This window comes from Neovison vison, chromosome 2 (assembly GCF_020171115.1).
Source record: "Neovison vison isolate M4711 chromosome 2, ASM_NN_V1, whole genome shotgun sequence".
NCBI classification, from domain to species: domain Eukaryota; kingdom Metazoa; phylum Chordata; class Mammalia; order Carnivora; family Mustelidae; genus Neogale; species Neogale vison.
In genome coordinates, this window is record NC_058092.1 from 83,475,687 (window position 1) to 83,498,611 (window position 22,925).

Sequence of the window (22,925 nt, forward strand, 5' to 3'; positions counted from 1 at the left end):
TCATCCATCTCTTCATTTTTTCATCCATTCATCCATTTATTCAGTGAACGCTTGGGACTGTGCTGGGTACTTTGGATTAAAATATGAATAAACTGGGCGCCTGAGTGGCTCAGTGGGTTAAGCCGTTGCCTTTGGCTCGGGTCATGATCTCGGGGTCCTGGGATCGAGTCCCGCATCGGGCTCTCTGCTCAGCGGGGAGCCTGTTTCCTCCTCTCTCTCTGCCTGCCTCTCTGCCTACTTGTGATCTCTCTCTGTCAAATAAATAAATAAATAAATAAAATCTTTAAAATATTAATAAACTACCCTAAAGTCCTACTGTCAATATAATTTAGAATATATAAGATATACAGAGAGAAGTAGGAGAAGAACAGGAGCCAAAACAGACACACGTATTTCTATCTTCCCTCTGTGTATGAGGAAAACATATTTAATCAGCATGCTCCTTTAGACTTCTAGTATCCACCAACTTCTGAGTAAAATTCAGATACCTTAGCCTAACATTAAAACCAAGTTGTAAGTTAGCAACAATATATTTTCCCCCTTTACAGCAACTCATTATGATCTGGCCAAAGTGACCATTCTGTGTACATATCTAACTGTTCACTGTGCTAAAATGTGCTTTCCCTATTTCTGCTCTCTTAAGTCCTCCCCAATCCTCATCTCTACAAATGCCATTGCTTCCATAAAACCTTCTTTGATTCTTAAAGCTGAAAGTCATCTCTCCACCTTGAGTGTTACACTAACAGGTTATCTATTTCTCCTTGTGTCACTATCTATCTAATGGCATTTTTATTTAGGTATATTTTTCTCTCTCTATTAGACTGAAAGCTCCAGTAGACAGGGACAATGTAGAGGACCTAATACAGAAACGAATATACTTAGCAAATACAGAACGAAAGAATGGGAAATAAGGTCCCATGAGTATGTAGGAGGGGATATTAAAAGGGTATCAAAATTAAATTGAGGTATTTGGTTTCAATCCCACCATGGGTGAAGGGGGCTAATTTTAGATTCTAACGTATGAGAATAATGCCTCAATACTAAGGAGGTAGAAGTTCATAGGTAGCAGTGTACAAATACAGGGGAAAATAACGGGGACATATTAAATCAAGTGATTTGTCAATACACTTTTCAGAGGACTTGGATAATCACTGGATATTTGTCAAGCATATAGTGCATAATATGCTTGACACTCTTTCATTCATTCACATATAAGAACAAATGGCTAGTAAATAAAGGTCCTTTGAAAACACTTTAGAGAGATTCATAATTACAAAATGTAAGTATGGCTAACATGAAAAAAAAGGTTGGCATTAGTCTCTATAAATGTTGGGTGGGACCTCTGAATGGATACTAATATTAATGCTGGCTTTCTCCTCCAGCAAAGCCTGCACATTTGGGACACCTAATAAATTACATATATAGTCCATTTGAATTGAGTAGCTTCCATTTTTGGAAGATAGATATTAAATATGATCCAATGTAATTTTCTAATTGATACAATTAAAACTTTTGCGGGTCTGGGGGGTGGGAGGTTGGGGTACCAGGTGGTGGGTATTATAGAGGGCACGGCTTGCATGGAGCACTGGGTGTGATGAAAAAATAATGAATACTGTTTTTCTGAAAATAAATAAATTGGAGGAAAAAAAATTATAAAAAAAAAAAAAAAAACACCAACTTTTGCGGGTCAATGACTTACCTAACCAAAGACTATCTTAAATTAGGTATATTGTTATTTTTATTTTGTGCTGTTAGCCAAAAATACAAATGCAAAGTAACCAATAACAAAACAATCTGCAAAACAAAATACCTATTACTAAGTATATTGGTATAAAATATACATCATTACTTTATAATTTAACTAAATTTTACATCTTGATTTCACATTGTGTAGCAGCTTAGTGTAGTTTAATACTTCACATGAATATTAGGTTTTAGAATAAACTTTAAGTATATAATAGCTAACTAGCATTTAAAAGACAAATATAATTGGCCATGGTCAGAAAAGCCCCGGACATCTATTACATTCACTAAATGTTGAATAACATCGTCTATGTCTTGTGATTTCTGTTCTCTGAAACAATTATGTTATTTTTCCATTTTCTACTTTCTTTCCCCAGCAAAAGTTGTTTCATGCCACTGCTCTACCTCTTGAATGTAATCTTTGATTTGATGGAAAACTACTGATTTATCCACTGTCTCCCTGTAAGAATGCATATGATATCAACCACTAGTGAAACCTGGAAAATAAAGATAAGGGAAGGCTCTGAACAGAGCTATTCACTGGGGAAACAAACCTATTCCTATGCAGTTATTAGAGGGAAGTAAAATAATTACAGAAATATCATGTTGTACTTCAAATGGATGTCTAAGGCAGTTGTAAGTGATGTGATTTTGATTCCAAACCACTTTTAACACTGTTATCAGTCTGACCTCCTTCCCCATCACCTCCACCCTTTTAAAATAATTCCAAAGAAAAACTCTGCAAAGATTCCATTATTTTGGTTGGTTATTCTGCAGAAATGCCAGTACTTGCATAGATTCCACCACTTTATCCTCACTTCCAGCCATTAAAGTATCTGATAATTAGGGCAATTTTGAAGAAAACATGTACAGTTCTACCTTTGGGTTCCTAAGAACGGTTCTTGCCCAAAATATAGTTAAAAGCAAGACTGTATACAGGGAATATTAAAAAGAGTTCATTCTCATGATAAGATCAAATATTACAAAGGAGATATTAATGCCTTATTATTAGGCTTTATAAAATGAAATGGTAGTGTCAAGAACCACACATATCAGTAAGAGAGCAAAGGTTCAGAATCATGGAATAAAGGAGGCTTGACAGCATATCTTCCTTAAGATAATTTACCACCTGAAAAGCAGCAGTAACAAATTGACTTTTCCCCTTCATAATGTGGTAGGTGAGATATTTCTGGAATTCCAGAAGAAATACCACATATCCTCTCTTATACTTTTAAGAGGATGTTATCCAACCGAAGGCTATGATAGCTTTCATTCTTCAAGTCAATCGATGAATAGCCCTGTTCTAGGTACTGGGTTGTGACAGTAAAAAAACAAGACAAATGATATATAATAATTCCCAATGTCTATTTTTCAATCATTCTCTATTTCCTGAGTTCTAGTCCCTTTTCCAGCTGAACGGGTGAGGAAATCCAAATGCAACAAGTCACTGTTTCACTCAGATCTGTTCCATCTGCTGTGTTCCTGAACGCTCTCAGCATTAAGAACATCTCATCAAATTACCATGCTAGATACTCCACATGCAAGCTTTTTAATCAAACAGATGACCAAATCATGATTCTTCTATTTAAGAAATATGTCTTGTCCTGGGGCGCCTGGGTGGCTCAGTGGGTTAAAGCCTCTGCCTTCGGCTCAGGTCATGATCCCAGGATCCTGGGATCGAGCCCCACGTCAGGCTCTCTGCTCCGAGGGGAGCCTGCTTCCTCCTCTCTCTCTCTCTCTGCCTGCCTCTCTCCCTACTTGTGATCTCTCTCTCTGTCAAAATAAATAAAATCTTAAAAAAAAAATTAAAAATTAAAAAAAAAAAAAAAAAAAGAAATAGGTCTTGTCCTGAATGTTCTTCTGGAGATCCACCTACTTGAACCTTAATCAGAAGCCACTTAAACTAACACCATCTTTTAATTGGTTTTGTTGATACTATTCTATCTTAATTCCAGGCCATTTTTTTTTTTTTTTAACATTACTGCACCTGTGGTGGAGTAACATGCTTCTTCCATACTCCTGATGCCTCTTTCCATGTAGGGAAACAATCATTTTTATAACAATTGTGGTGTCTCTGTATCTTACCAGTCCTCAAAAAGCTGAAATTAGTAATCATAATTTGTGAATTTGGAAGGAGAAATTAGCCATACATAACTCACTTCTGTCATTCATATAGTTTCAGGAGCTGCCCCTTTGGGCACAGGTTCTCCCCCTTCCCTAGTACCAACAATCCTACTGGGGCACCTTCCCATTAGGGGATCTACACTGTGGGATCACACCCATGACTGAGTGAATAACTGCCTAATTCAGGTGCTCAATACTAGAAAACACATTTGCCTTCTGATATGAACCACCTCAAAGATGATTTCATGGTTTCTAATTCCCAATTATTTGAAGAATACACAAATGGTGCAAGATCCAAGCAGTTGGGGCGCCTGGGTGGCTCAGTGGGTTAAAGCCTCTGCCTTCGGCTCAGGTCATGATCCCAGGGTCCTGGGATCAAGCCCCACATCGGCTCTCTGCTCGGCAGGGAGCCTGCTTCCTCCTCTCTCTCTCTGCCTGCCTCTCTGCCTACTTGTGATCTCTGTCTGTCAAATAAATAAATAAAATATTAAAAAAAAAAAGATCCAAGCAGTTAACAGTATTATCTCCTTAACAATAAAGATCTCCCCCATATCTAAAACTTCCATTTGTTACGGATGTCTATAGAATACAATTCAAAATCCCTAGTTTAGCATATAAGTCTCTGGAGTCTACATAAGCTTGTAGCCAAATTTCCTGCCATCCTATCCCTTACCCATGTCCCACCCTTATTTTATCACACATCATCTGCTCTAGCTAAACAGAATTTCTCACCATTGCCTGGTCACATGAAACCATTTGTCAGCTTACATTTTTGTGTATGATATTCCCTCTAACAGGGTTACTCCTACTGAAGTTCTAAAACCCAGTCCAAATGTGATCTCAAAATTAGCACATTGTGTTACAATGTATGCATGTATGTGCCTGTTTCTTCCATTAGCCCATGGATCCCTGAAGTGCAAAGACTCTCTTTTACTCCTATTTGTATTCCTAGCACCTGGCCAGTGCATATAACATAGTTGGACATTAAGAAATATTTGCTGCATGATGAATCATGAGAGAATGAGTGGTAAAAATCATAAAATAAAAAGCTCAATTTTAGGAATAAAAATGGAAAATTCAGACCTTCATTTATAAAGATGAGAACATGCATGAAATAAGTAGGCTGATGACAACTTTCAAAAAGACATGATTTTTTATATATATATATAGCTTTTTAAGATGACTGTAAAATGACTGCTTAATCTAACAGTGTGCTGTTGAGCTAGTTGCATAATCTCCCTGGGGCTCCCTCCCTTCCCACCCCCATTCCACCTGTAAACTCCCACATACCCCTCAAAGTTTAAGTTATAACCCACTTCCTCTAGGAAGCTTCCCTGAACCCTCAGACTGTATTCTGTGCTTCCCTCTAGCACAGTTTATCTTCATTGTTTCTCTCCCCTGTTAAACTGCATTCCTGGAGACAATGTTTGCATTGGCCTTTTCAGCACTTTATCCCAAGAACCTAAGCTCAGCACCTAGAATAGCAGGCTATCAGTGGTTATTAGTTAAACAAATACGCCTGCGAAATGAAGGCAGCAGAATATAAGATTTTTGAAGTCCCTCCCAGCACGTTTAGAAGTAGAAAGAAAAGTCCCATGCGAGTTACTGTGCTATAACATGTCCAGTAAGTTACACTGGACTGCCAGTTTTAGTTCTCAATTCTATCTCATCCATTCTCAGTTCTGTTATTCAGTAAGCCCCTTACTCTGACATTTGTGCTGTCAACCAAAAAGTTCTCCTGTCTCTAATGAAGTCCAGTACTCCACAGTCTGCTCCCTGGAACTTTGTTGCCAGTATTTCCGTTTATTTAAAAAAAAAAAATGCATACAACAGTGAAAATTTGACCAATTATGGCATAGTCTCAACCTGGTACCCATTCCTCTCCCCTCCTCTTTATCTTTGGTAAGGGAGAAGAGGAATTTTGTAAGCTGGAGGCCACAAAGAGTAGACAATTGTTCAAAGAAAATTTGCTCAATCTCTAAGTGCAACCAGTAGCTTCTGCAAGAGATGTTTCCTTGTTTGAAAAGTGGAAACACTAGTTTAAAAGGGAGGGGGAGTTATTAAAATGGCATAGTGTTTCCAACTCTCTCAGTGAATTACCATAATAAGGAATAAAACAAGCAAAGCATATTGATGCTATGTCTTAAAGCACAGATAATCATTATTACCAGGCTCACCCAGTGCTCACTTAAAAAACTTTTCCCTAGGTTTGCTTTAACACATAAGTAACTGAGGACAAATGGACACATTTGAAAAATTCCTGAAAGTCTGCACTGTCAGGGTCTCGTGCACACCATTTCTTGCCTAACTGGCAATTTCTAGCTCTGACTTAGGCCAGAATAGGGCACATTAACCCATGGCCTGCACTTCTTCTCAGTACAGGGGCAAGTGAATCAAAGCTACACTAGAAGCTGGTATTGGCAGAACCTTTGATTTACTCCCATGAGGTTGTTTTTTTTTTTAAGATTTATTTATTTATTTGACAGTCAGAGATCACAAGTAGGCAGAGAGGCAGGCAGAGAGAGAGGAGGAAGCAGGCTCCCTGCTGAACAGAGAGCCCCATGCGGTGCTCCATCCCAGCACCCTGGGACCATGACCCGAGCCGAAGGCAGAGGCTTTAACCCACTGAGCCGCCCAGCACCCGCCCCCCATGAGGTTTTAAAAAACTTTTATTAGAGTTTTCCAATAAAAAGAACTGGTAAGTGATTTTAAAATCCTTTCCCCCCCAAAACACTCCCTTTATGAAACTAATTTCAATTAATGATATCAAGGCAGTTGGTTTCTGAGGGTTTCACTGAAGATCCAGAAAGAACTAAAGAAGGCTTTGTGTTTTCTTGTTATTTCTAGCAACCTGAACAGAAAGAAAATGTAGGCACTCGGTGAAGTAGATAAACTCCTTTCCTAGAAGAAGGGCCACACATTCCTTGCTATACCAGGAGAGTTCACTTTGTCATTTGCTCTCCAGAGCAGTGCCATGTAGCACTATTCTGAGTCAGCTTTATTGCCACCATTCATCCTATGTCTCCCTTCCAGAAACACAGACTTTTAATCTTAATTATATCATCCCCTAATTTTCAAGCACTTAAAACTCCAACTTAGTATTCTCAAAAGTGCTTTTCCCTCTCCTTAAAAGAAACAGAGATCCATCAAAAATTTAAACAAATGAAAACCTGGCCCAATTTCACCCTTTTTAAGAGGAAAAGAAGTTATTAAAAAATCCTTTTCTCTTTATATACCTGATTTCGGGGCACCTGGGTAGTATAGTCAGTTAAGTGTCTGACCCTTCATTTTGGCTCCGGTCAGGATCAGGTCAGGATCCTGAGGGAGATAGAGTTCCAGGTTGGGCTCTGTACTCAGCCCAGAGTTGGCTTGAGATCCTTTCTCCCACTCCCAGCCCCTCCTGTTTGTGTTTTCTCTCTCTTTAAAATTAATAAATAAATCTTCAAAAAAAATGATTTGCAGAAACTCAAAATGGAGATTTCTAACTACTACTAAAAATTAACTGAAAGATTTCATTCCCTTTGATAGTATGAAAAACATCAGAATTGATAATAAAACATTTTAAAATGTATGATACAGTTACAGTCTATATAATCTTTTTCTGCAAAAAACTAACCAAATATACGAAACTTTTTCATATTTAAAAGATCATAAATGTAAAAGCACATTCTTTACTTATTTACAAAGACATGTCCACAGAACCTGTACGTTCCCAGATGAAGTCTTGATTTTCAAATGCTTTTATTCCTAGACAACATTCATACTATCACAAGGACATAATATAATGCAATTTAATTATTAAAATATGCTTTGTTATGTAAGGATAGTAACATCTAGGAGATGCTTACCATATGCCAGACAGATATTTAAGTGCTTTACATATATCATTCATTTGTTCTTAAAATAACTTGAGAAGGTAGATACTATAATCAACCCTCCTTAAAAGATCGGGACCATGAAGTACAAAGAGACTAAGGGAGCCAGGTTCCCAGCTGTGCAGCCTGGCTCCAGAACCCATGCTCTGAGCTGCTATACCAGACAGCCTCTAATTAGGTATAGTATATATTGGATTATAAGGAATGCAAAAATTTATGCCAAAACAGAAAAAAAAATCAATAACAATAAGAAAACAGAACTGTATCTAACTTTTCTATTTTCTAAAAAAATAAATAGGGCGCCTGGGTGGCTCAGTGGGTTAAGCCGTTGCCTTCGGCTCAGGTCATGATCTCAGGGTCCTGGGATCGAGTCCCGCATGGGGCTCTCTGCTCAGCGGGGAGCCTCTCAATCTCTCTCTCTCTCTCTCTCTGCCTGCCTCTCCATCTACTTGTGATCTCTGTCAAAAAATAAATAAAATCTTTAAAAAAAAAATAAAATAAAAAATAAAAAAATAAATAAACCAAACTGGCCACATAGTGGGAAGAAATGACAAATAGGTGTAAAAAATTAGTAACTTAACATGGATCAAGTCCATTACACAACTATATATTATCCATCTACTATAGGCACACTAATATGTTGGCTACTCTTGGGACTCCAACTTACTATAAAGGTACAGTTTTTATGTATTGGGGGTTTACAATCTAACTGGAAGATAAATTGCAATAAATTCTAGAAGATCAAAGCATACAGCTCTTTTTAAAGTCAACATTTCAAAAAATGAGAGGATGGTTGAATGCAGTGTATAGAAGGGGCACAGAGGTCATGGCAAGGGCTAGAATGCCTTTCTTCAGTTGTCTGGAAGCATATTCAAAGCCACATAAAATTACGTCACCTAGATCTGCTGGAAGGTGAGGAAAAGGCCAACTGTTATTATTAACTCCACTGGAAAAATGAAGCTGTGAGATTGATGAAAATGCTAACAATTATCCTCATCAGCTCGAAACTAACAGAAAAGATATGCACACTTCCACAAATGGCCATTTGGTTCCAAGCAAAAAGAGAAGAGAAGATAAACTTAGAATAATCAAGGAGTCTCTTAAACCTGAGACTGTCCAAACAAACAAAATAAGAGAACATTCAATTCAATAAACTTTGACATTGGTGTTTAGCAGAAGAGGAGACTTCATGTATCCCAAAATACCTATTGTTGAAATATATAAAGGTTTTTAAATTTCCACTGAAGGGCAATGTTTGTGGACTAGAAATGCCAGTAGAGGTAGCTTGTGATTAATTTGCTGACAGACTTTAAAATCAGTCTTGAACAATAAAATCCCGATTTAATGTGATTTGGAATCTTACATACTTAGAGCAAATGGATGAGAATTTTTAAAAGGTAGAACCACTCTTAGTTTTTCACAGGAAAGATATCAAATAAGGCTGAGACTTTATTGTCGCAATCAAATTAGAAATCAAACACCACACTGCCTTTAGAATTTGGGACAGTAGTTAATGAAGGATTCAATTAAATTGTGTTCCTAATAAGCACATATATATTCCATGCAGAGGGATGTGGAATAGAGTCTTTTGTTCCTATTTACCACTCACTGCTACAACCCAAAAAATGAAATAGAAATAAAATAGAATTAGATAAAATAATGATGATCACTCATATATGTTATTAGCCTCATTAGCAATGAAATAATTAGCAACTATAATCCAAGGATATTATCCATATTTGTTTTATAAATTTGATATACTTTTCTATAAACTTTGAGGCTTTCACCATTTTTACAACAGGAAGGATTTATTACAGATATATTGGGTGCTTAATACTAAGTAAAGTTATTTTATATTTTTTGTGAGACTCACAAATTAAGAACTTGCAAAAGTAACATGGTGTGTACAAGGGGAAAAAAACCCTGATATTAAAAATTTAATTTCCTTGAAATTTCCCAATTTAGGTTACTTTTATAAATATATGTTATTGATATAACTGAGATGCTACAAGTATTTTCATTTAAAATACTATAATCAGAGAATGCTGAGAAAATGTTATCACCATACTTTCTCTGTCAAGTTTATTTCATGCCTTGAATTCTTCAGCATATATTTATATTTATATAATGCATTCAGCGAGGACTTTCTGAATAACCAGTATGGAATCCACCTGTGTGAAGATATTGGGAGGACTCCTACAGGGAAGAAAGGGAAATAAAGCTGGGTTCATAGTATATATAGAGCCACTTGCTGAAGTTCTCAAGTGCAAAGAGCTTCATCCTACAGTATGCAGGCTGTACAGTAACACTGGCGAATGTAATGAAAAGAAAACTGGAATTAGATATCTGAATCTGGGAAAACATCTTGAACATTAGCGATGGGAGAACTACAGTACCATTTAAATAACAGCAAAGTTGAGGCGCAATCTGCCTTAGGGAAACCTCATGAGGTGATCCTTCCTTACTTTGTACATGTCTCTAAATATATTATTTCTCACTTGGTAAAACAATTATTTGTTTAAAAGTCTGACCCATGCCCCAGTCTGTGAGGTTTTTAAGTAGAAGGAATAGCTCATTCATCTTAGTACTCTCCAGAATACAACTTAGTACCGGGTATCCATGAGATGCTGAGTAAATGTTTGTTACACACAGGTCATACAAGAAAGGATGAAATGTCTTCTGAGACACAGAGTGGAGAGAGAGATTTTGAACCTAGTTACACAGAAGTGAAATAGTGTCTACTGTAAGTCTAGCCTCAACCTGGCACACAGAAGTTGTTTATTAAGTCTTTCTTATAGGAATGAATGTGTGTATGAATAATAAATGAATTGATGAGGTGATTGGTACACTGAAGGATTAAATGTATTAAGAGATAATAGGTGAAGTCTGAACTTGGGAGAGCACTAAAAAGTAATAAGCTAGAGGGAGAAAAGTATTCAGTGATAGGCTCAGAAGAGGAATAGTTAAAAGAAAAAAAAAAAACAAGAAAACAGAGTGTCATAAACAATAATAATGTGTTACATTTCCAAAGCACTTTCACGTTACTTCATTTTAATTCTGACAACAGTCCTGAAAGGTAAGGGGAGAAGGTTTTATTATGCTTGTTTTTTTATGGAGGAAGAAGCTAAGGCTCAGAAAGGTTAAGTGACTTAGAGAGAGCATTTCAAATAGAAAGAAATATTTAACATTGTCAAATGCAGAAAATGGAATGAGGACTGAGAAAATGTCATATAGTTAGGCATGCAGTTCATAGAAGCCTGTGCAAAGTGAGGCTGGGAAAGAGGGAAGAGGGGTGGAAAGGCAGGTCAACAGTTTAAGAAAGGTGTTATAGATAATATATTAAATCACATAGTATCACATGTGTGATGCTCACAATAGTGTCACACATAAATCGCATCACACAGGTATCAAGATGGAATAAGATTTAAGGTAGAAGAGGAGACATGAACAGTTTCTCTTCTTACCTGAATGGACAACTTGCTTCCTATAAACTGATTTTCACTATAACTAATATGCGTGTCCATATGAAAACTTGCTGACTTTGAAATTTTAACAAAAATTTTAAATGCCATTTGGGTAAGATCTTCTTGGTAAAATTCTAACAATTATTGATTCCCTTCCTCCCTTTGATGTTTTCCACTCAAAAAACAGTACTGAAAACTTCTAGAGGGAAAGAGTGGCATGAATGCTATTTCACCTTCCAGCTTTTCCAGCACCCCTCTTGCTTGGAAAGTAGTTTCTTATTAATGCAAACATTGAAAGGCCCTGGAAAAGCAAATAATTCTATTTAACGATAATTTTTTCAAGCATCTGTTATTTCAAGACAAGAGGAGAAGGGAAAAAGAGGAAAGTGCAGGCCGTTTTCCCTTTACTTGTCTAGATGAATACGAGTAGTACATGTGAAACCCTGGAAGAAACATGCACAAGTAGAATACATAAATACAATCTGGAATGACTTTGTCAAATAAACATGACTAGATCAAACTTTCTTGAATTTCATATTTTAAATACTAAGTTATATCTTTCATTTTTCATGCAAATGAGCCCAAGTTTTGCAAAAGCTGTTTTATATGATCTGAGTCACATCTACTTAGGTTTTTTTGGGAAAAAATACATTTTTCTTAATATTAGAGATGTCAGTTGTGAAACATAAATTTCGATGGGCAAGCTAAATTAGTCCTTGATAAGTGAATCATCAACAGGTGATTTAATTGCTAGTTAAATATGATTCAACTTTTTACTCAGCTTCAGGTGATGTGCCAAGTAATAAGAACAGTATGATTTTTTAGATGATAGAATGCAATTTATGTATTTTTCTTTTTTTTTTCTTCCTGAACCCAGTTAATGAATAAACAAACCAAACTGTGACTGTGTCTACATATTACATAAACATCTAGATGAAAAGTGACAAATTCAGGCCATCATCCAGCTATTTGAAAACATTTATCTTGATGACATTAAACATCTGGATGTTTCCAAATATCAAGATGTTTGATGTCCTGCAGATAAAATATCCTGATGACTGGCTGAATTTTTTACTTATGCACATTTGATTTTTCAGACACAGATTATAATTTTATTTTAGACACAAAATGTAATTTTAGCACGGATATAGTAGGGAGTCATAGAAATTGTCAGGTCTCGATTTTTTGTTATTACTATTCACAGTGAATCTCTGACTTGGAGAAATGCCTTTTATTTTCCTTTCAGTAAATAAAAGAGTTAATCACCATTTCAACAATGTGTATTAAAAGGTAAAGAATTTGCAAAATGAAGATGCATAAATACCTAAGCTTTCATCTACAGTGACCCACAAAAACACTGAGTGTAGTGAAAATACACTACCCCCTCCTTAATTGACTGACTTATTACTCAGTTGGAATACTACATAAGACATTTCCCTTCCCTTTCTTATTATACTTTTTTTTAAAGCATTTTGTTCTTCCATAGCAAGTCCATTTATGCCATCCAGATGAAATGAGAGGAGTTCAAACTTTCTAATTTGATTATTTTGATTTTTCTAGTGATGGTCTGGCATGAAGATAGCAGTACACCTGAATTCTATTTTTGCCTATTCATTTGGTCTTAATTTGTCTGAATCATTGATGATTGGTTGTTATAACTTCTCTGTCACATTTTCTTTTCTTTTTTTTTTTTTTTAAGATTTTATTTATTTGACAGAGAACACAAGTAGGCAGAGAGGCAGGCAGAGAGAGAGATAGAGAGAGGAGGAAGCAGGCTTCATGCTGAGCAGAGAGCCTGATATGGGATTCCATCCCAGGACCCTGAGATTATGACCTGAGACAAAGGCAGAGGCTTTAACCCACTGAGCCACCCAGGTACCTTCTCTGTCACACTTTCTTACTCAATGTCTAATTGAAGAAAAAGCCACTCTTAGAGGAAATAGGCAAACGTTACCGCAAAATAGAATATGTATTTTGATTATCAGTTTACGAGAAAGATTAATGTTATTTTCAATTCCCACCACTGTAAAAATAATTCTGTATAAGCGTTAAATGCCATTTCTAAGCCTTTTAAATCAAGATTGCTTGGATTTTATATTAGAAGAAGAAAATGAATGTTAAAGTGAAAAACAATTCCCTGAAAACTGGAAACTATTATGGCACTAAAATAACAGACAATTGCTAACACATTTCAGCTCCTGACACTCTACCTGTAGGATCGCTCAGAACTGAACCAAAGGCACTGATGACCACATTGGCTTTCAGAGTGACTATCTCATCTTCATGTTCATGCCAGCTTCCCGCTTCATCTTGCTCTGTTCGAACAAACTGCATGGCGACAATTCTCCCTTCTTTCAATATAACCTTCCGTGGAGACAGAAAAGGCAAGAATTCACACCTTTTTTCCTTGGCAAGTTCCACCTAAAACAAAACAGAACAGAGAAAAACTTGAAAATGTTTCTTCTGTATTGAATGTTTGATTTTTAATTCAATTATGCACTCTACAGCTTATGACGGTTAAACCAAGATGAAACCTTTTCTTTCATCAAAGCTGAGGTTGGTTATCAGCTATTTACATTTTGCAAATCACTGACTCAGGGGAGTCTTCCATCAATTGGAGTTGTCACATGGAAGTTTAAAGAGCATGGCATCACAAGATATTTCTCAAGTTCTCTGGACTGCCTGCTCTATGGTTGGTGGCATGTAAGGTTTTGGCTCTAGCAGCCCGGTTTTCCATATGCTTTCACTTCTGTAGTAGAAGTTCTCTTTTAAATCATGCTACGTATGAAAATAGATATTTCTGATTATTAATGGGTTGCATTAGCTAAACTGGAAATAAGTTAATAAAGTGGGTGAGCCAATCTTGGCAAGTACGTGATTAAAATGGTAGGTAGAAAAAAGAAGACTGAGAAACTGTGGAATCAAGAAATAAATAACATTTTAATCTTACTTTCATAAAAAGGCAAATGAGAAATTTAAGAAAGAGAAATGAGCGTGTCCTTGACAAACTCCCAGTTCTTCCACATCTTTTACCTCATATGTGGAACACCCTCGTTTTCGTTTTTATTCTCATAATGGGATGTCTATCAAGACAGAATGTTAATACTTACATATCTGTTCATTTTTCCATTTACTATTTTTTGGGGAATCCAGGCCTTTGTCAATATAACCCTACGTAGTATGTTGAGTAGTTTTTTGTTTTTTTTTTTAAATGTACTACCGGAGAGGCTGAAGTGGGTATCAAGTCTCATTCTTTCCCTCCCTCATGGAAGACAGGTGGGTTCTTAGTAGGGCCCTGACAAATGAGGTTGAGAAAGTCATATGTGTAAGCTCCAAACCAGGAGTTGTCTGGGCAACATCAAGATGAAAAAACTGAGTCATAAATTGACCTGCTCAATCTTGTGATCAAGCCATAAACCCACCTCTCAACACTTTGTCCATAATTAGTGGTTCCAAACTTTGGCATGCATCAGAATCACCTAAAGGGCTTGTTAAAACAGACTGCATGGACCCACCCTCAGAATTTCTAGTTCTATAGGATTGGATAAGGCATGAGGATCTGCATTTCTAACAAATTCCTATGTGATGGCATGCTTTGGTTTAGAAATGACAATTTGTGAACCACTGTCTTACCAGACTATAGCTGACTAGCTCTGAACTTAGTTGGTTGGTCTACACCATGCATGCATCTATACCATACGTTCTCAATGAGAGTAATATCACCCATAAGGGAGCAAAAACGGATTCTTAAGGAAGGAAAGAATCTTTGATGTCATAATAATTTGTGGCACCCTGCCCCATAAGAGCAGTAGTACATAAACAGATACACATGATATCGGGAGTATTAAAATTACAGTGTGTTTGTGTGTGGGGGGGGGCGGTTAACTAGGAAAAAAAGTTTAAAAAGGCTCCTAGAGGGATAATTTAAAAAACAAAAACAAAAACATGGGGCACCTGGGTGGCTCAGTTGGTTAAGAGTCTGTCTTCGGCTCAGGTCATGATCCCAGGGTTCTGGGATTGAACCCCAAGTCAGGCTCCCTGTTAGGCAGAGGAGTCTGCTTCTCCTTCTGACCCCTTGTGCTCTCTCTGTCTCAAATAAATAAAATCTTTAAAAAAACCTGAGGAACACTGGTCATTACTATATATTGGCATGAAACTATTCAGTCTATGTCTTATTTAAGGTATGTTTTGAATACTGGCCTTAAAGCCTTAAAATTTGGAAAACTAAGAAATTACTGATATAAAAAATACTAGATATTGGTATGTCATGGGTAGTAAATATACAAAACAATAGATCTCAAAATTGTTTACACAGGTAAGTGGAATTGAATCAGGTTTGAAACCAGCTTCCACTGCTTACTTGAGATAGTCTCTAAAAAAATCTCTCTGATCTTGAGGATCCTTATATGTAAAATGGGGATAATACCTAATTACTTGGTATATGGGGTTACTTAAAGCAATTTAGAAATGTAAAGCACCTAAAGCAGAATTTAACATATGGAAGGTGCAAGTAAGTAAATATTATTTATTTGTAGTTGCAATTTTCTGAATTAATTTCTCCTCTCAATCATGCTTCAAACTATTCAATACCACTTAGCACTGGGCTTATGCTTCTAATAGAAAGGTGGCCCAAGAACAAGGTTAAGAAAAAAAGGCCAAAGAACCTCAGATGCCTTTTTAATTTTCCAAAAAATAAAATGTATGATTTGTAGAAGGCAAACTAGTCTTCGAACAGTTCTAATTACAAACTAAATATGGCTTGTACATAAGATATGTTTCTGTATCACTTCTGTCACATTTGCGTTACCTTATCTAGCGCCTTGTAACTCATCAATATAAACCAGTGTATTGTGTTTCAAAAATGTCAAGTGATGCTAAATTTTAATGATAATGCCAAACTTGATTGAATAACAATGACAAATGTTTATGGTTTGAATAAATCAATACATGATGCATATTTATAATAGTACTCTTTCCTGTGAAGGGCAGAAATAAAATCCTGAGCTATGCTGCACATATTGGGAGAATGTCTCAGAGTCATTTAGGGTCTACTTTGTCCCGTTTTACTTTTTGCTCTATTAATACTTAGATAGTATCTACTACTCTGTGTTGGTCATCTCATATACGTTTTTTGGCAAATTTGGCATTGAATTAAAACCAAATTGGGCATTGCAAGCAAATCAAAACTTTTAAAGCAATGATTATCAATGATTTATTGCTTGAACATGCTTTAGTTGTATTCTTACTTTTGAGAGCCTAAAAACTACATGCCATTATGAACATGAAGAAACCGATTTTAGTATTTCCTCAGTTCACATTATAATTTTCCATATGCACTAGGTAGCTTGTATTTGTGCCAACTATGTGATAGTGCACAGAAGCTGAGAGGGTGAACAGTGGCTCCCACAAAGATTACTCTGAAATTCTACTTTTGAAACTCGATATGTTCTATACTACCTAAAACATGTTAGACTAGGCGATTGGGCAGCAGACATAAATCATACCACTTCTTGCTATTTTGCTATTAAGTAGCTATTTTTCATTTTATGCAAGAGATGGAAAAACTTTTAAGGGAAAGATAGGAAGATATCACTTTAACATATGTATTTACTTGGAAAGTATTCATATTATATTGGGAAAAGGAGAGCTGAGATGATAATGATTTTTTTTTTGAGATGATAAGATTTATCTCAGTCAACAAGGAAATATTAGGAAAACGAGAATTCAAAATAAGTAAAGTCATGTGTCAAATGAAATATCCTTTGAGTTATTTGTGGACAACAGAGGAGTTTACTTTCACTATTTAAGAAATCTAACAAGACAAAAATAACAATAATGGATACTTACATAGCAGACATTTTTTTTTCTTTCTTTTTTTTTTTTTTTTGAGAGAGAGATAAGTCAGGGGAGGGGCAAAGGGAGAGAGAGAGAGAAAATCTAAAGCAGGCTCCATGCCTAGCACAGAGCCCGACAGAAGGTTAATCTCAGGATTCTGAGATCATGACATGAGCCACAAATTGAGAGTCGAAGCTTAATGGAACAAGCCACCCAGGAGCCATGATAACAGGTATTCTTTTAACTGCTTTACATATGGCTCATTTTAACTTTCAGACAGAAGACATATTATGATACTTATATATTAGTTATTTTTTTTAATATTAAGACTTAAACTAACATTTTTTCCTTATTGTGGGTCAAAAACCTAGTTACATGCTGGGTATTATGACTTACAGCTTTGGCACCCAACTTCAGGCACGCTGCTGCCTGCTGTCCTCACAACTAATCCCATGTAGGACGAAGCACTATTTCTTCGCTTAGAAGAGAAACTAATGTTCAGAGAAACCAAAGATATATTAAGAGATGACAAAGCTTAGCTAAAATCCTGATATGGCTAGACAAAAATCCTGGGTGATATTCATTAATGTCCAAAGAGAGCAACTCTATATATTTGAAAGAATGAGACTTTGGTACTGGTTAGGGAATCTCAAAACAAGGTTAATTAGACTAGGAAAGGATGTAGTCTAAGGCAAATTAAAGGTCAAGGGGTTGGCCTGATAAAGGCTGCCCTCAGGGCACCAGGGGGGCTCAGTGGGTTAAGTTTCTGCCTTCAGCTCAGGTCCTGGTTTCAGGGCCTGGCACTGGGCTCTCTGCTCAGCAGGGAGCCTGCTTCCCCCCTCTCTCTCTGCCGATTTGTGCTCACTCTCTCTGTCAAATAAATAAATAAAATCTTTGGGAAAAAAAAAAAAGGCTGCCCTCAGTGGGAAGAAGACATTCAAGCTTCCTATTCTAAGTTCAGAAGTACAGTAAAATCATGAAATACAGGAACCAAGTGATAGACTAAAGTGGATAATTGAGACATAGAATATATAACTCAAGATACAAAAGTGAAAAATAAAGATAGAATTTAAATAAATTTACTTCTTAGACAGTAAATTCCTTCACAAAACTCTTTAAATACAGAAAGAATATCTTATTTAATTTGCTATCCCCAGGGTTGAGGAGTGATATTAAAATATTTAACAAATGATGAATATAAGCCAATGAATGGTCAAAAAGATGCCTGGCAAATCAGCATATACTCTAGCCAATATGCCACATGGAAGGACATCAAGTGAATTTTAGCCCTATCAAAATGACGAGCACGCAGTAGACTCTGAATAACATTTTGTTTACCAAGATGAATGACTAATATGAAAACCCAGAGGGCATTCAAGTTAATGAAAGGACAATCAACTAGTAGTATATGGAGTCAATGACTACTAAATACACATCACAAAGCACGTTAACACTGGGTATGCAAATGACATGCTACCTGACCACAGCATCCAATGTTGTGAGGTTGAAATACGAAGTAAGTGATGTTCTTTCTCAGCTGTCAGTTACACTGCCATGACAAATTGGTGGGCCAGACTGACCAGCGGTCTAACCTCACACAGTGAGTCTTAATATTTTACTGTTTAGGGGCGCCTGGGTGGCTCAGCGGGTTAAGCCGCTGCCTTCGGCTCAGGTCATGAACTCGGAGTCCTGGGATCCAGCCCCACATCTGGCTCTTTGCTCAGCAGGGAGCCTGCTTCCTCTTCTCTCTCTGCCTGCCTCTCTGCCTGCTTGTGATCTCTCTCAATAAATCTCTCTCAAATAAATAAATAAAATCTTAAAAAAAAAATTTTACTGTTTAATGAGCCTTCTGTTCACAGATGTCAGTGTTAGTGATTTTTAATATCTATGTTTGTTAATGATCGCTAATAATCAGCAACTCTGTAGTTTTGGTACATAATATTTCTGTTCATGGCACACATATTTGTTTGTTTGTTTGATGGTATGTGTTCTCATGAGGGACAAGTGGTACATGAAGCAAACATACAAACCTCTCATCCTTATCTTCACCAATAATTACCCAAGGGAATGAAGGAGAAACATCTATAAGGTTCTATTTTGGAGGCTCAATAAACCAAGTTGTTACTTTCTTTTCATACCATATAAGGAAAGTTAAGAAGAACCTTCTTAGCTTTGATTTTATCTCCATATTCAGGGAAGATACGTGGTTGATGCTGAGTGAAATAAAAATAGAGTGCTATTGCATGCAGTAATGATGATCATTTTAATGATTAACTTTATGTAATGTGATGATTTGGTCTGATTAATATTACAGGCATCATACTGTGGAAATTATGAAACAACTTAATTTACTATAATTAAAAGCATGATGTCAACTCATTTTTAGATTGCATATAGGCAAAGTAAGCATAGGTTATAAACTATAATGAGAACTCAAACCCAGCATACATTAAATTCTAATATATAAAGTTTGAGAAATAATATGAAGAAACAATATTCTTTGTAAAGATTACCCTTAAATAGCTAGGTATTTAACAACTTGTCAATTCTATATGAACATGAGGACCTAAGAGATAGGATTTCAAATTAAAGTTGTTTGGTAGTCTGTTTTGGTCAGTGATAATCCCGAAAAATATTAGCTTTTACTTCATCACTGCGAAATTATTGCATATCCCACAAACATTCATAACCATACAATAAGAGTTCCACTCATCTATAAATTTACCAAAGATTTATTAAGACCTTTGTGTAAAAAAAAAAAAAATGGTGCTAGGTTCTATAGCTAATAAAACATTCCCTGCTTTCAAAACGTTCACAGAGGCAGGCAAATCAGCAATCAAATTCAGAGATAACACATATAAACACAGTGTGCACCAATGGCATATAAAAAGGCATTCTGTCCAGCAGCAGAGCAGGTCAAGAAAGAGAAGCCTAGAAAACGTACTGTATGAACTAACCTTGAAGGATGAGTAGGAAGTAATTACTGGAAAGGAATTAGTTACTGGGAAATTATAGTATACAATAGATTATTTCCCTTAGGTGAGGAAAGATGTAGGAAGGTAAAGGAGTTTATTTCAACAAAGAAAGAAGGAAAGACACCTGGTTAAATCCCCTTGTGAACATGCTATTGGGAAACAGATTATCAATCAGCATTCAAAAGTAGGAGAACCCTTATCTGTGGCATGCTTTTAGCAAAATATACCTGCTAGTCTAGGATAGCTATGGTAAAAAACAAAACAAAACAAGAAAACCTGGGAACTGGACTTATTGGGTAAGGATCTCTTAAAGAGTATATAAACTATGCAACTGAGTATATACTGGAGATATTTTATAGTTGAATTAGCTTCCTTTTGTGTAAGTGATGAGACTACTGATGTTACTTAGAAACCCCCAAATTAATCTGGGTTAAAGTGCATCTTGATACACCAAGGTGGGACCTGAGAAACCGTGTTGGTGGTCCTGCACCTCTCATTTACCCTATACTTCATGTTTATTTATATTTTTATATAAAATATTTTTATATATTTTATAAAATATATATTTATATATTTTATATATTTATATATTTTATAAACATATTTTTATATTTATATTTTATTTGTTAAGAAAGCTTGATGCAGGTTTTCTTTCTCGGTATGAGTCTGATCTCACGATCCAATCTTCTAGTGAATCTGGTTACCAAGGAGATGAAGAAAACTCAAGAAAGAGGCAGTGAATTCTGCCTGCCCACTCTAGAGCTCATCTTCCTTAATTTACTAAATAGTTCTTAACCTCTTTTATACTTTTTAGTTTGTATAGACTCACAGACAGCGGTAAAATCAGAACAATTCTGATATGTTTACTAATTTCTAGACTATTGAAGCGAATTCTGCAGTTATTCTTTTCTTTAGCAAAACAAGTTTGCTGAGACCACAAGTTGAGGTTCCTTTTAGTATGTACTATGATATTATAGGCTTTGGGGTTTTTTTCCCACCTTAAGCTCGTTATTTTGTATGTATGCACGTATGTATGTATGTAGTCATTATTTTTCACTGTTCCAAGATTCATTGTTTATGAACCACACCCAGTGCTCTACGCAATACGTGCCTTCCTTAATATTCACCATGAGGCTCACCCATCCCCCCACCCCCTGCCCTTCAAAACCCTCAGTTTGTTTCTCAGAGTCCACAGTCTCTCATGCTTCATTTCCCTCTCCAATTTACTCCAATTCATTTTTCTTTCCTTCTCCTAATATTCCTTATGCTTCACAAGTAAGTGAAGCCATATGATAAATGACTTTCTCTGCTTGACTTATTTCACTCAGCATAATCTCCTCCAGTCCCATCTATGTTGATACAAAAGTTGGGTATTCATCCTTTCTGATGGCGGTGTAATATTTCATTACATATATAGACCATATCTTTATCCATTTGTCTATCGAAGAGCATTTTGGATTTTTCCACAGTTTGGCGATTGTGAACATTGTTGCTATGAATATTGGGTTACAGATGGCCCTTCTTTTCACTACATCTGTATCTTTGGGGGTAAATACGCAATTACAGGGTCATAGAGAAGCTCTATTTTTAATTTTTTAAGGAGCCTCCACACTGTTTTCCAAAGTGGCTGCACCAATTTGCATTCTCACCAACAGTGTATGAGGGTTCCCCTTTCTCCACATCCTCTCCAACACTTGTTGTTTCCTCTCCTATTAATTTTGGCCATTCGAACTGATATAAGGCGTTATCTCAATGTGGTTTTGATTTGAATGTCCCTGATGGCTAATGACAGTGAACACTTTTTCATGTGTCTGTTAGCCCTTTGTCTGTCTTCTTTGGAAAATTGTCTGTTCATGTCTTCTGCCCATTTTCTGACATGATTATCTGTTTTTTGGGTGTTGAGCTTAAGGAGTTCTTTATAGATCCTGGATATCAGCCCTTTGTCTGTGGTATTGTTTGCGAATATCTTCTCCCATTCCGTGGGCTGCCTCTTTGTTTTATTGACCGTTTCCTTTGCTGTGCAGAAGCTTTTGATCTTGATGAAGTCCCAAAGTTAATTTCTGCTTTTGTTTCCTTTGCTTTTGGAGACATATCTTGAAAGAAGTTCCTGTGGCCAATGTCGAAGAAGTTACTATGTTTTCCTGTAGGGTTGTGATAGATTCCTGCCTCATACTGATGTCTTTTATCCATTTTGAATTTATCTTTGTGTATGGTGTAAGAGAATAGTTGAATTTCATTCTTCTATACATAGTTGTCCAAGTTTCACAGCACCATTTATTGAAGAGACTGTCTTTTTTTCACTGGATATTTTTTCCTGCTTTGTTGAAGATTATTTGACCATAAAGTTGAGGGTCCATATTTGGGTTCTCTATTCTGTTCCACTGGTCTATGTGTCTGTTTTTGTGCCAGTACCATGCTGTCTTGGTGATCACAGCTTTGTAGTAAAGCTTGAAATCAGGCAATGTGATGTCCCCAGTTCTGTTTCTCTTTTTCAGCATCTCCTTAGCAATGCGGGGTCTCTTCTGGTTCCATACAAGTTTTAAGATTGTTTGCTCCAGCTCTTTGAAAAATGCTGGTGGAATTTTGATCGGAATGGCACTGAAAGTATAGATTGCTCTAGACAGTATAGATATCATAACAATGTTTATTCTTCTGATCCATAGAGCATGAAATGGTCTTCCATCCTTTTGTGTCTTCTTCAATTTTATTCATGAGTGTTCTGTAGTTCTTCGAGTACAGATCCTTTACCTCTTTGGTTAGGTTTATTCCCAGGTATCTTACAGTTCTTGGTGCTACAGTAAAATGGAATCGATTCTCTAATTTCCCTTTCTGTTAGTTACTAACAATTTTCATTGTTAGTATATAAGAAAGCAAGATTTCTGTGCATTGATTTTGTATCCTGCCACATT

General features: G+C 36.3%; 1 protein-coding gene across 1 annotated transcript in view; it reads right to left on the minus strand.

Annotated features, from left to right (window-relative positions):
- Window positions 1–22,925, minus strand: part of DPYD (dihydropyrimidine dehydrogenase) — an 841,951-nt gene that overhangs the window by 445,746 nt on the left and 373,280 nt on the right. The window contains exon 11 of the mRNA XM_044238740.1: window positions 13,417–13,627. Coding sequence (XP_044094675.1) covers window positions 13,417–13,627 — 211 coding nt within the window. The remainder of the gene's footprint in view (window positions 1–13,416; window positions 13,628–22,925) is intronic.